The following is a 13,764-nucleotide window of genomic DNA, read 5'->3' as shown; positions in this document are numbered from 1 at the left end:
GTCATTTTATGATCTTCCGTAAGGATACATTTTCGACCTACTTTTTTAATATTGTCAAAAATGCTATCAGGATGCATATTATACTGCTTGACCCATCTGTACGCTGTTCGAATGTGAATACCCAACTGCTTCGCTGCAGCTGATGCACTCATACACTTTTCAATCTTCAGATCGAAAAACCGAGCTTTATCCTGGACCGTATAACGCACATAATTCCGTTTTACATCTGCCTCCTTCATACAAATATCTTCATCTTTTGGCTTTTCTATCAACATTGGAGAAGTCAAGGAAGATTCACTGGAGGACGCAGTTTTCATGTATTCACTATAAGTAGCAAGTGTCTCAACAACAAATTCATTTTCATCAACAATGTAATCCATGGGCTCAGGACCACCTTTCTCATCAACAACATTTCCATGTCCATCTTCATATAAAAATATTGTGCTCATGTTAAATTGTATAAAGTATTGGAAAACAAGAAAAAAATATTCACTCTGTATTTATACTCTTCTGGTGCCAAGAATTATGACGACGTGATTTCTAAGCAAAAACACGGGGTTTCTATTTCTGGGATTGATTTTTATTGGCCTGTGACATTATTGTTCATTAGCCAATGACATTAATTTTAATTGGCCTGTGACATTGATTTTGATTGGTTGTGACATTACTTTTTGGAAGCACTGTACATACACTGTGCTATGGAAAACAAATTTCAGCAACCTGTTTGACAAGCACGTTTTCCTCGGGGCTGAATCGTGCTTGTCGTACACACGATTTTACAGCACCAGTACTTTGCGAATGCAGTCATCAGCAGTTTGTGATGCTTCAACGGACTCATATATCTTGGAAACGTATCAGTGTTTTGACCACCATCATCTCCATCACAACAACAACAACAACAACAACCGCAGCAGCAGCAGCAGCAACGCTTGCTGGTGAGCAAGAACAGGATTAGAAAGAGCGAGCAACAATAGCACCCGCACCTCAGACAGTAGAGCTCGCACAACAAAGTGCTGAGCCTTTCGACGTGGATGTCTGATTAGCAGAGGGTTTCGGCGGTTCGTCGAACTGATTTTCGTTTTCTTTTTAAATGTCTTATCTTATGGTCGACGGAAGAGTATTGCGCTGTTTGCTGTAATGGAGAGATCATCAACAGGGTTGAGCAGCCCGCAGCGGCACTGTAACCTGACAACAGCTCAAAGCTAAGATTCCCGATTTTTGTGTGAAATTCAAAGAGGTGTGAGAATTGACGGATCCTGCATTTACGTAAACCGTCAACTCCTATGTATTAAGTACATAAAAATAAGCACTGGCTATGGTGTGCTTGCATTTCGGTAGAATACCTTCGCCACAGATTTTATTATACTATAAAAGAGAATACAGAGCGCAAACACATATATAAATACACTGTGGTAAAACACATCATTACACTACCTAAACCATCATCGGAATAAGGTACTCGGCTAAAAATCAAGCAAAAGCATACACAGCAATTACCATGGCAATAAGCTAAGCACTGTCGCATAGAGACAATCCAACCGAGTTGTGTAAAGCACGTAAACATTATACTCGGATGATCCAGCATATGTAAGGCTATTATAACCCGATATGGACTGACGCGATATGATGCACAGATGTATGTCATTTGTGATCTCTTAATCTCTTATACGATTATTTACCAAGAAAAGGGAGCCGATGATGCACTCAGAACGGAAGTTTTGTCACCACAAGTTATATTGACGAATTCAAATCAGAAAAAAGGAAAAGTATCTGGGGTATGATAGCGGATAGTGTTATGCAAGTTGTTTAATATGATATCTTATCACCAGCATGACTGAGCGTGTATTGGATTGGGTTGGAGTAAATGTGTGCTGAACGCCGTAGCCAGCGTCTTCTCATACGCAATGATGGATGTGGGCAGCTTTAAACAAATTGTCAAATTATAGACCAGCATGGCTGTTTTCGGTTAATCAAGGGGTTGAAAGGGGCGTGGCGAGCGAAACAAACCATTAAACTGGTTCTCTCAGCTTAGAACAGCTTGCCTTAAGCGCCGTTGTTGCTGGAGTCCATACCCTCCCAACAAATTCTTTCCTTTCGATTATTTCGCGAGCAGAACTACGCGACCACAGAAATGTAAAAAAAGGAAAGGTGCAAAGTGCATTCCAAAGTGTGATAAAGCGCGTTGTGATCGTGTTACTGTCGTCTGCCATTGTTCTGCGCTTTGTTGAGCACGGAGCTTATCTTTGCCTATTTTAGTTTTTTGCACGCAAAAAAAAAAGATACAGGAAAGGAAAAAAAGCAAGCGTCCCTTCTTCAGAATCTCATTGGGCCCAAGACCAGCGTTCTTTTTGGAAATGAACTTTGCCCATAAAAAGACACCCATTTTCCGCAGCGTGTTGCTTCCTCGCTTTTTCTTTCACTTTTCACTTTTTCACGATCACATATGGTAAGTTCCTCTCTTTTTTCTGTGGATGTGTGGGGAGGGAGGGGGGGCTAACGCGGGTTTTTGTGGGTCGTGGGTGGGTGGTGGTGCTTGTTTTGTAGGCACGGGCGACGAAGGCGTAAGGTAGGTGGTTGAAGGTAAGTGGGTGGGTGGGTGGGTGGGTGGTGGTGCTTGTTTTGTAGGTACGGGCGACGAAGGTGCAAGGTAGGTGGTTGAAGGTAGTGAGTGGGTGGGTGGGTGGGGGTGGCGATTGGTGAGACCGGACTGGGCATCTCAATACCAATCGACCTTTGATGATCCACAAAGCGACCAAGACAAGACCCTAGCTTTGTGGTAGAGGGTTACTCCCTAAGAGCAGGGAAGCTAAGACATTGACCCCCTCTTATTGATTAGTAGTATCATGTATCAAGTAAAAAAAGCTTCTCATTCGCTGAACTTATTTGTGCGGTGTTTTATATTGTTGTATGCCTTCTTCATATATGCGAGCGAGACTCGTAATTCTCGTTCCTAATTGCACAATAAAGACATTTGCTTCGAGCAACATGGTCGCCATTAGAGATCGTCGTCAAAGTGACATTGATTTTGTCATGAACAATGCTGTGATTCGGGAACAAAGAAGTCGACATTCAGAATGAGGCAGCCAACACTGATGCAGCTCTGTTTGTTAAAGGCTATTATCAAATAGAAGGGCTGTAAACCAGATCCTCCTTCTCCTACCGTTACCGAGCTTCACCACTTTGTCCTTGTCGTTTTTTTTCGTACACTTTGCTTTGGCGCAGGTGTACTGCACGGTCATCTATTTTTGCGTCCTTACTTCTTGGTGAATTACCTCTCCTATGTCGCTTGTTACTCTCCGTCGCATTGCTGGCTTTCTGCACTGACTGATCGCTTTGCTCTCGTCGGATCTGCGCCAACGACGACGATCTCCGATACAATAGTTTATGCCGTAATGCATTGTGTACAAGACCGTGCGCCGGCAACGTTTTTACCCGATACCTTCGTTGACATATGTGCTGCCAACATGAATAGCATGAGTCTTCGTGACCTTATAGCACAAGAAACAGCTTTTAACGTACTTGAGCCTCAAATGGTCTGTTGTGCTTTTGTAATTCATATACCCACTGATCCACCCGAAGGACAACAACACACAAATTTTAAAAGATACTACCAAAAGCGTGACAAAACCTACTTTTAGAAGCTGCAATGACAAATATCCATAGCAAAGAGATAAAAGACGATTATATGTCATGAGCCAGCCAAAAAAAAAACAATAGTTTATAGACACAAATCATGACTTTTAAAGCTTTTCGAGCCGTTGCAGGATTACTATCAGCTTTCATAGCAGTGATCATAAATTCTGGTTGGCTCGTTTGATGTGAGAGGATAAAAGTAAAGGAGAGGGAAGTACAGTCGTCGTCGTCGTCCCCAAGGAGACGTGTCACCCTGCACTAACATATGCTCTACTATGCGAGTTGTGTACATACTATGCTCTGAGAGAGTAGCCGCTTATTTTGATAAGATGCCAGCTCCTGTAAGAAAAAGATACGTTCCACTGAGCATGTCAACCGCTAAATAAGTGGAATGACGTTACTGTATTAGGATCGATCTACTGGCTTTTAATAAGAGCAATACGATGGCTGCTTGGAGTACTGAGACGGTTGCTAAGAACTATACTTAATACATCAAGAAGACAGCAAGATCAATTTCTTTGTAAATATATCACGTAGAGAAAGATCCAACAGTAGTAAATTTATTGCCTAGTAATATATCTGCTGATACTCCACACACTGACCGCTTGTAAATTGTACTACTTGCAGTCGATGAACCTAATCAACTGTATGTTTTGCATCGTGGATAATATGAAGAAGACCTTGATATTTGGACTGACTTTCCTTTTAAACGAGAGTACCCCAAAACTTGTATAGCGAACGCCGGGAGCACCATATTAGGCGATCGCAATCCAGGGAATTATGAGTGCGTAGATATACAGTCGCTACCATCGGTTGCTGCCTTTTATTAAGCATTCACTTGTGTTTCACAATTTGAGAGAACAGACAGCTTTGTGTATCCGGATAAAGAAGAGTTTAGTCAACAACTTTGGTAATATGTTTTATTTAGTAGAGCTCTTGACAATTGTCTAATTGGAATACTTCCAGTAACTACAGGATGTATCAACAACGAGGAGTTTGCGCTGTTTTGACTTTTAGAATTTTATTCTTCCAAGCCGCAAGAAGTGTAAAAACGAGGCAGTCTTAAGAGAATGCAGTGCAAAGTCTAACAGAAGAAGGTTCTGATAGAATGACACATCACCAGCCCTCGTCATCTAGTTTGACAGCGCTATTACCCAATCGCAATAACAAAGGGTCCGTCCGATTTGCTAGCTCCGGTCGTCTCCGCAAAAGGCACTTGCCACACCTTCGCCACCGTATACATAAAGTGATATGGATTGGGTCGAGTGAACCTCAACATAATATTTATAGGTCGAACAGAGTCCACATTATCACTTGTAGATATCTGGTCCGCCAGGGCAAGTGATGTGAGTCCTTAGCAATTTAGCAGTAGTTACTGCTTCCCAGATCGCACACGAGCACTCATCCATCGTTGTTAATCATCGCTGGCATTGTGTCTTTCTTCCTTGTCATTTCTAATTGCGTTGTTCTGTCGCACCTTTTTTTTTCTTGCGTACTCATTGAACAAGTTGGCATTCGAAACGTACCTGTCTTTGACGCGGAGGCTGGGTGCGTGCACTGACACTTCTTCCCAAAACAAGCGGCGACAGTATCGGAGGGCACATCGGCATGGTGAAACATATATATAGCGTATCATAGGTGATACATGCTATCACTGCTGCCAACATATTTGACTTCTTGATGACGACTATCACTTACACATCTCCTTCCCTTCCCTTTGCTTTTGGCCAAGTTGCGTCATATGATATAAGCGGTCCATAGAATGAGCTAACCAGAGCCTTACAAATGAGAGCCAATCAAATGATGGATTTTATTGAAGACCCGAGCGTGACGGCAAAAAATTGTCTGATAAGAATACCAAAAACACCCCACCCCTCCCATTTTTTTTCTTCTTTAGTTCCATTTACACAAACTTTATGAAGCGCAAAGTGTTGTGTGAATCCTTGACTTGGAAAGCTATTAGCCAGGTTGAGGTGGATATATTCTACCCGAAAGATGCTTCAATGGTAGCAAGGTTGTTGGAAGCATGCCCTAGGGCTGCATCAACGTAGTACAACAACCTTGAAGTATCTTTGTGCTTAGTTGACGTTGTGGGCACACACGGCACGGGCGCCACTAGTGAATGGCGAAGGTCTCTCATTGCGTAGCGACCATTCACTACCTGCGTCTTCGATCAGGTTTTGCTGTCTTCCTGGAAAAAAGAGACAGCAGGAGTTTTTCCCCTCTTTTTCTATTGGAACTTCCTAGAAAAGAGGGTTTCTCTTTAAAATACAAATAAGAAAATGACAAAAAGATAATAATCAACAAGAGAAGCTTTCTATGTTTGACTATTATTATAACGGAAAGTTAATCTTTCGTTGGGTAATGACATTCCAATTCACACAGAAAGATCTCTCGCTTACTGATCGACCTTGTGAAGAAGTACTTTTGAACTTCGTTTGTGAAATGTACTATTTGAGATTTAGGATCTCTTTCAAGTGCATATAAAGCGGTGGCAACTCTTTGACACCGTGCTCTCTACGCACGGTCCCTGCTATTGTTCTTGAAAGAAAGAAACGAGGTTGCGTCCGTGTTTTTCTTTTCTGTGATGCAAGATCCGTTTGAAACAAATGGCCATCAACGGCAGCAATTGAGACACGCTTGACTTCAAGCTTGACCGACTGCTGCGGATTCGCGTTGTCAAAGCTTGGTTTAAAAAGGCTTATACGATATTTTATAACGCGCTGGTATTGCAAGTAGGATGCCTTTTTTCCCGCTATTCTCCGGTTTCAAAAAGTACCACTTTCCTCTTGACCATTCGTTTTTCGTAAACGGATTCCACCTTGTCATTGGCGTTTGAGCTTGCGTTACTTCTCCCTCGCGCTTACAGGCGAAGAATGACCCTTTTATCATTTTAGTTATCTTCCTCGCATAATCTCTGTCGCGTAACCTCAGTGAATTTTTTATGTGGCACATCATGCTATACACATATACAATGCAGATTGCCATCTCATCTCCTCCGCTTACGACTGTATTCTCATTTGTAAGCAACCACAGAAATGGCGGCGTAAAACAAAGATATATTTTTCTTACAGATACGAGAGCACTCTTGTTGATAGGCTGCATAGATATATAGAGCTGCGAAAATACAAGAATGCTTTTACTCTTGAAGGATGATGGTCGAGAAGAAGGAGAAATGGCAGTCGCTATCCGGATCTTTTTTCAACATGTTCGTGCCACCAATTTCTCTTCTTTTCTTTTTACGCTGATAACATTCTTACTAAAACTCTGGTCCCAAACTATATGGGCACAACGTCAATGCTTTCAGATATAAACAAGTCAAATGCAAAAATGCTTATGCATAGATTCATGATCGAGAGATGTGACTGACTCGCTTGTAAGAGTGTCTAATTTTCTAGGCCCCTTGCTCGAGCATGAGAACTCATTGTTTGTATGCATGATGTCAACAACCGAATCACTTGACTATCTCACCATCTTGTATAAGCTGTTCGTCGCAAATCCCGGCGCATTTTAATGTTCTGATATTGAACAATTCCTGGAAAGCTGAAGGCTGAAAACTAATATATACAAGCGCAAACGTGTATGCTCCAGAAAAGTTGAACGCTCCCCGAGAGACGCAAGAAGTGGTTGGAAGAATTGCTTAGATCCTGATCGTTTGTCGGATCACGGTCTTGCTTGGATCTTTTACTTCTGTTTTCGATAATCAAAGTAGCGCAATGATCACCACGATAGTAAATAAGCGTTGTGGTTGATTCGTGTGAGTCGACCTCTTTCGCATTTAATTCTTCTCCAATGTGGGATATTCCAATAATCTTCTTTTGCAACGAAATCCATTTTAATGCCTTGTATCGTTTTATAACGTTTGAGGATTGTTTTCTTCGGCAGTGTAAGTTCATACAATTGCGCCTTAGCGGACGTGTTGCCCAATACACTACAACGGAGCTTAGATAGCAAGTATGTTCCATATTGAAGCTTTTTACATTGGCATCATATGGTTTCCTCTAGGCGTATCAGATTGTCCACTTTTTATAGACTCCTCAAATTTTGTTTAAACATTTTTTTCAAAATGATAGTGAGTGATCAATTCGCAGTATTCCGATAGGCAGGCCAGTAATACAAAAAAGGAATCAACCATTATAATGTTCCAACTCTGGTGGATCGATTCTGAGCGTTTTGACGAAAAATACTGTTGACAGCAGGTTAAAAACTGATATTCAAGCGTATTGAGAATAGATCAAACGCCCCGAATATAGAGAAGAAGAACGGCACAAAGGCATTAATTCATCTCTTAAGGTGTGTACAGTGCAATTAGGCACTTTCTCATCTCACTCAATTTCAACCAAGAAGGTACGACCTATCAAAAAGCTGGTTACGACAAATGGACTTTTTTTTTGCGTTGTCAACTACACGTACAATTTTTTTATAAATTAGCTGCATCAATAAGATTAGAATGAGTGCATGCATAAACAGTTTAATGTACAGTATAGCTACACTTATGGTTTGGTATGAACTTGGAATTTAAATGAGTACTATCATAGCCTGCACTCTCGCGAGTAACATTAACTTAAGTTCACAAGACAGCCTGTCGCCCTTTGTTTGTATTTTTTTAAAAGGCCTTTTTTTATCTCCACATGTAAACGTTTTCGAACATACGGATGACATACATAGTGAAGTAATAAATCATCCAAGCTTTATGCCGATGGTTCTAGCATATGGAATATATCATGACCCTATTAAGGAGACTCTTAGTAACCAACCGTGACCTGCTATCTGTCGGTTCGCTAATAAACTGGGATGGAATTTATGATCCGGGTTTATGTATCAGTGCGGGGTATGTATGATCTCAAATTGGTGATCTAACCTTCTTCTCAGCTTTACTTTTATCCGTAGGAAAATTTTCACAAGCATCTGGAGGTACAGCTACAGCAATGTCTACATTGAGTAACTCAACTCGGTAGACATAATGTTGAATTCGAGAGACCTACACATGAAGGCGAGAAAAGAACTTATAGTTCCCATTGTGCGTTGACAGCGATGTAGTCTATAATCAACGAGTATATAGCGATAACTCTAGTGCATTTAATAACACTGTATGTTTCTATGTAACATGACTCAGTCAGTCTGAACAAGGTCTGTTGTCTAGATTGAATAGCCCATGTGGTAGAATAGGTTCTTTCTTTGTTATTGATCACCTTGCTTTCGGATTTTGGATCCATTTGTCCGCTCCCATCATATCTCCACACGTTGCTATTTATATTATCATATCCTCGTAAAGTCGCCCAATGAATGCCCGTTCCGTACACACAGATCAACACAACCTCTTTCTGAGCTATTGTTGTTCTCTCCAAGTGATACTTCTGTGCAATACACCGTCGTATAATAGATTGACGTACGTGATTTCTGTACATGTGCCTGAAAGTGCGTTTCACAATGTTCCGCTTTCACACCGAGTGTAACATCGATAAGATGGCAAATAATGATGTTCATGCACCGAAGGAGAACAAGTAGAACCTTCAAGAATGGGATAGAGGGAAAGATTTATATTTGTTTGGGTACTACATTTTAGTTATTGAGTATATAAAAACGATGAAATATACGCTGACAGAAAGATTTCCCCATTTAAGATCTACAAGAACCTATCCCATTCTTTGTCTCCCCCCAACAAATCTCATCCATGCCCCCCATCGTTTCTTTGGTCCAGAAAGGCATTTTCTCCACGAGAAACTGTACATCATCATTGTTCGCCTTACTTACATTCCGCTTAGTACAATAATGTTTTAATAGAAATATCAGTCAGAGACACTTCAATCAAAGATCTTCGATCAGTCTGTATAGATAAGCTTATTATACTAGTCGGTCGTCTAAAGAGATGTCACAATCTTAACATAGAATTTCAAACGCGGACTTGGCCAAACTGGATCTCGGATGCACCGAGAGCGATAATGCGTTTCAAGTTGGAAATATCTACTGGACGAAAAGTGGCGTGTTACCAATTGGACGAAAAAAAAAGAAGTTTCTTTGCCTTCCTTCCTCTAACACTGGATGCATCGGTTTTGTTAAAGAAGTAAAAGAAGACAGCAAAAGAACTGGGTTTTGTTATTGTAAACTCGATTAATCCATTACTACTTTGAAATGTGAAATTGCCGGGAAAAGGGATGACAAAGATTCCCCTATTTCAGTGTGCATGTGTTTCAGGACGAAACGGAAAACTTGCTTACGTGTTGTTCACCCTTAAGTCAGGGTTAGCGTAGGGTTCACTCTGTGTGCTGTTTTTTTCCCACCCGACCTGCTTTACAAAGATATACCGCCATTTTTTTCCCCAAGACAAACGAGGTATTGATCTGAACCAAAAAATACAGAAAAAAGAGGTATCGCTCTGCTCGGTGATACCTCGTGTGCGGCAGAAAATAAGAAAAATGTAACAGAAAAGACGGATTGTCTCGACATGACGTAGAATCTATACTTCATGCAAAACTGATTAGTCCCGAGAGAGAATGAGATCCATCCATCTCCCCACCCGCCCTACCCCAGCTTAGTAACCTGGTCCCCAATAGCAACAAAGAAATCCGAGGGTACCTACACCATTTCGATCCCATCCCATCTTCTCCCACTCCCGATCGCTTCGTTCCGCTACGTCCCTCTCGTACACACTCCCTGTTTTGTGATCGGTTGATGAAGTTTTAGGTGAGACAACGGCGAAAAGACGGAAGGCCACTCATGCTCATACGGAAGGAAGGATGGCCCCAATTTTAGAGAGCGGTGTGGCCTGGGTAACAGCGGCAAAAATCATGATGATGAAGGGTGGGACGAAACCTTGGTGTGTGTGTGTGTGCCATTAGGCTTGCTGTACATTCGCCATAATATGTTTGTCCTTGTTTCGCATTAATAGATCAAAATAGTCGGTACTTAGCGGAATTGCTGCTGGCTGTATCATTAGCATGACAGCACAGCTTTTTCATAGCATCGTCCGTGTGTCTGCGGCCGTTTTCTTTGATGGGGTTTGAATGCACTCTCTCCTGTCCTCTCCACTCCACTTTGTTTGGATTAGAAGCTTCAAAATAAGGCCAGCCCTTTCGGCTAAATTATGTAAAAAAAGGTTGTAGCGCGGATCAAGTTGGGTCTGTACTTCAATTAGAGGATGCACAAAAACTTTTTTTGAGCCTCTTTATATATCTGATTTAGTGCGGGAACCGGTATGAACTCTATATTTACTGCTACGAGACTCGTAAGTTTTCTGTCTTTGAGAGGATTTTTTTGGTTTTTCACAATTCTATTTTGTGCTAATATATACAAAATGAGTGTTTCCATGTTTTGATAGAATTACACCTCTCTGGGATAAACTGTCGTATTTGGTGAAATATCTTGAATCGTATTTTGTATAAAAATGGAACTGTGGGAAAGCAAGTGATTGGTTAGCTGCGTCTTGCAAACCATTTTACTGCCCGCTCGCTCACACGCAAGAGTATTGCCTTCTTTAGAAGGTGGATCCGAACGCTCCCGCGGAGAGTTGTTCAAACGACGGGCTAGGATTTGTCGGTAAATGTGGGGAAGAAGCGGAGTGCCTGGGATCCAACGCGGGGTGGCCCGGTTGGTGTGGTGAATGAATGAGAGGAGTCGGCGCTAAATATGCCACCTAGCTTACTAGGGGAAGGATGGAGGGCAGCAACAGCATGGAACTGAAGAGGTGGAGGTATATAAAAGGCGAGGCGCCTGTTCTGATCATTCATAAACCTGCCCCAGATTTATCTCAGCCCCACACCCACCCACATAATCCTTTCTTCTGCATATCACCATGGAGAAAGAACATCGGGAGCAAGTTGAGACCATCGAAGCCTTGTCTCGTACAAGCAGCCGACATAGCAGTTCTACGACACCTGTGCCAGCCGACTTGACACCTGAAGAACTTGAAATCCAAAAGAAACTCGTCCGTAAACTAGATTATCGACTTATGATTTGGGCGTAAGTCTTGATTGCTATACAACAAAGACATATTGCTGCTTTTGATTGCATTGAAACTGATGATGTGCTGTGCTTTTGATGGTATAGTTTCTTTGCCTACTGGGTCAACGGTCTCGATCGAAACAACATGCGTAAGTGCCATCTTCTCTACTACTATTCTACTACTATTCAAAATCTTGTAAACGTGTGCTTGTAGCTAAAGTTAATAATTTCCCTATATAATTAGCTAACGCCTATACGAACGGTATGAAGGAAGAGCTGGAACTTGAATCTTCTGCTTATAACTGGGCTATCACAATGTTCTTTATCGGCTATGTCATGTGCGTATATTTATGGAATGATGGCGGCAACGGATCTTTGAGATGATGAGAATTGTTCTAACTAACCGTTCTCATCAATGTTTATATAGTCTCCAGATTCCCGCAAACATGATTATCACCAAAGTACGACCCAGTATCATGCTGCCCGCCGTAGTGACCCTCTGGAGTGCTATTGTGTGCTTCATGGCCCTTGTAAGTAACCACAGCTCGCTTTACGGTTTGCGTATCTTGCTTGGTTTCTCAGAAGCCCCATTCTACCCTGGTATGGTCTTTTTACTCGGTAACTGGTACACTCGTCAGGAACTTGGTACCCGTACCGCCTTCTTCGTTGCTGGCTCCCAGTGTAAGTAGCACACATCTTCGCGACAATCAATGCTATCACATTTTTATCCATGTGCCCCTGGCTAACATCTTTATTGATAACAAACATTTAGTCTCTGGTGCTTTCAGTGGCTTGATTTCCGGCGCTATCGCTGAAACCCTTGACGGTGCCCACGGTATGCGTGGTTGGAAATGGCTTTTCATTATTGAAGGTCTTATCGGCGTTGTTATTGGCGTTGTCGGTTTCTTTTTGATTCCTGACTACCCTCACAACACTCGCTTCATCCAGGGTGAGGAGCGTAAACTTGCTGTCAAGCGCCTGGAGCGCCAGGGCAAGAAGGTCATAGCCACCGGTCTCAACCTTAATACCCTCCGCAACGTTTGCACCACGCCATATATTTATCTTTTCATCTTGATCTTCACCTGCATGCAGCTTGGTATGGGTATTCTCCAGCAGTTCGCTATTATCCTCCGTGAATCCGGCTATGATTCTTCCTTTTCCAATTATATGACTGTGCCTGTTTGGTGCTTGGCTGCGTAAGTCTCCTCTCTCTTCTCACTCTCACAAATGTTAGAGACCCTATTGTATGATCGTTCATTTACTGACCCCCAAAAAAACTTTTCTATGTCTACAGTGTTGTCATTGTCGCCCAAGGCTGGCTTTCCGATCGCTACGGCGAGCGTCACTGGCATATCCAAGCTGGTGCTCTCTGGACCCTCATCTTCTACGTTCTTCTTGTCGCTGTCAATGCTGGCGATGTCCCCATCCCTCTTTTGTATGTATGTGTCTACATGGTCGTCCCTGTGCTCGGTATTTCACCCATCATGATGACCTGGAACAACGAAATCCATCAATGTGATCCTGAAACTCGTGCCTTGGCCATCGCTATGGTTAACTCTATTGGCAACCTCGCCCCCAACTTCATTAACGTGGCCGCGTGGACTGTCACCCAAGCTCCTGCTTTCCGTATCGGTAAGATCGTCACCACTGCCACCACCGGTGTCATGATGATTTTATGTCTTATCGTCTACTACTTGGAAAAGAAGAAGATTCTGTTGCCCAAGGCTCAGCAGCGCATCGAAACCGAGAGCGTCAATGAGAAGAAAGAAGCTGAAGAAGTCTAAAATATTGTACCCTTTTCTGTTAAGCAGCTTATCCCTCCCTTAATCCCTCCATCTCTACTCTTTCTGTACTTATACGTATATATATATATATATACATATATATTATACATGTCTTATCTCTGTTACTGTAATTCTGTAAATACTATCGCTTTTTTCCATCTATTTTTTAAAGTTTTTTTTTTTCTGCAAAATTTATGTTTGTCCCTCTGAAAAGTTGCATAGTAGTACGTGCTGCTTTACGGATCTTTATCCGTTCTCGGATCAGTTGTTCCGAGTATGTAACGAAAGGAAAGGTTACTGACCTTTGCAACAATGGTTACAAACAGCGGGTTAAATCCGTATATGACATGATTGCAGTGATACAAAAGGATTAATACAGTATGCCTGAATTTCCTTGAGGCTCCAT

The 13,764-nt window shown here is 42.0% G+C and overlaps 1 protein-coding gene across 1 annotated transcript; it reads left to right on the top strand.

Annotated features, from left to right (window-relative positions):
• Positions 1-11,368: 11,368 nt before the first annotated feature.
• BDB00DRAFT_943988 (major facilitator superfamily domain-containing protein) lies at positions 11,369-13,506 on the top strand. Its single transcript, XM_053129478.1, has 6 exons — positions 11,369-11,592; positions 11,680-11,723; positions 11,819-11,912; positions 12,002-12,255; positions 12,347-12,770; positions 12,869-13,506. Exons 1-6 carry the CDS (start codon positions 11,426-11,428, stop codon positions 13,356-13,358), a joined length of 1,473 nt encoding a protein of 490 aa, XP_052985875.1. The 5' UTR covers positions 11,369-11,425; the 3' UTR covers positions 13,359-13,506.
• The last annotated feature ends 258 nt before the right edge of the window (positions 13,507-13,764 follow it).

This window comes from Zychaea mexicana, assembly GCF_025766255.1.
Source record: "Zychaea mexicana strain RSA 1403 chromosome Unknown BDB00scaffold_1, whole genome shotgun sequence".
Lineage (NCBI taxonomy): Eukaryota > Fungi > Mucoromycota > Mucoromycetes > Mucorales > Lichtheimiaceae > Zychaea > Zychaea mexicana.
The sequence above is the reverse complement of the archived record's forward strand: the minus strand, read 5'-3'. Positions and strand labels throughout refer to the sequence as shown.

Bases quoted from the DNA above. Each gene is read 5' to 3' on its own strand.
- BDB00DRAFT_943988 (XM_053129478.1), top strand. From the start codon at position 11,426: ATGGAGAAAGAACATCGGGAGCAAGTTGAGACCATCGAAGCCTTGTCT. The intron at 11,913-12,001 runs GTGCGTATATTT...ATGTTTATATAG, and splicing joins TTCTTTATCGGCTATGTCAT to TCTCCAGATTCCCGCAAACA. The intron at 12,256-12,346 runs GTAAGTAGCACA...ACAAACATTTAG, and splicing joins CTTCGTTGCTGGCTCCCAGT to TCTCTGGTGCTTTCAGTGGC.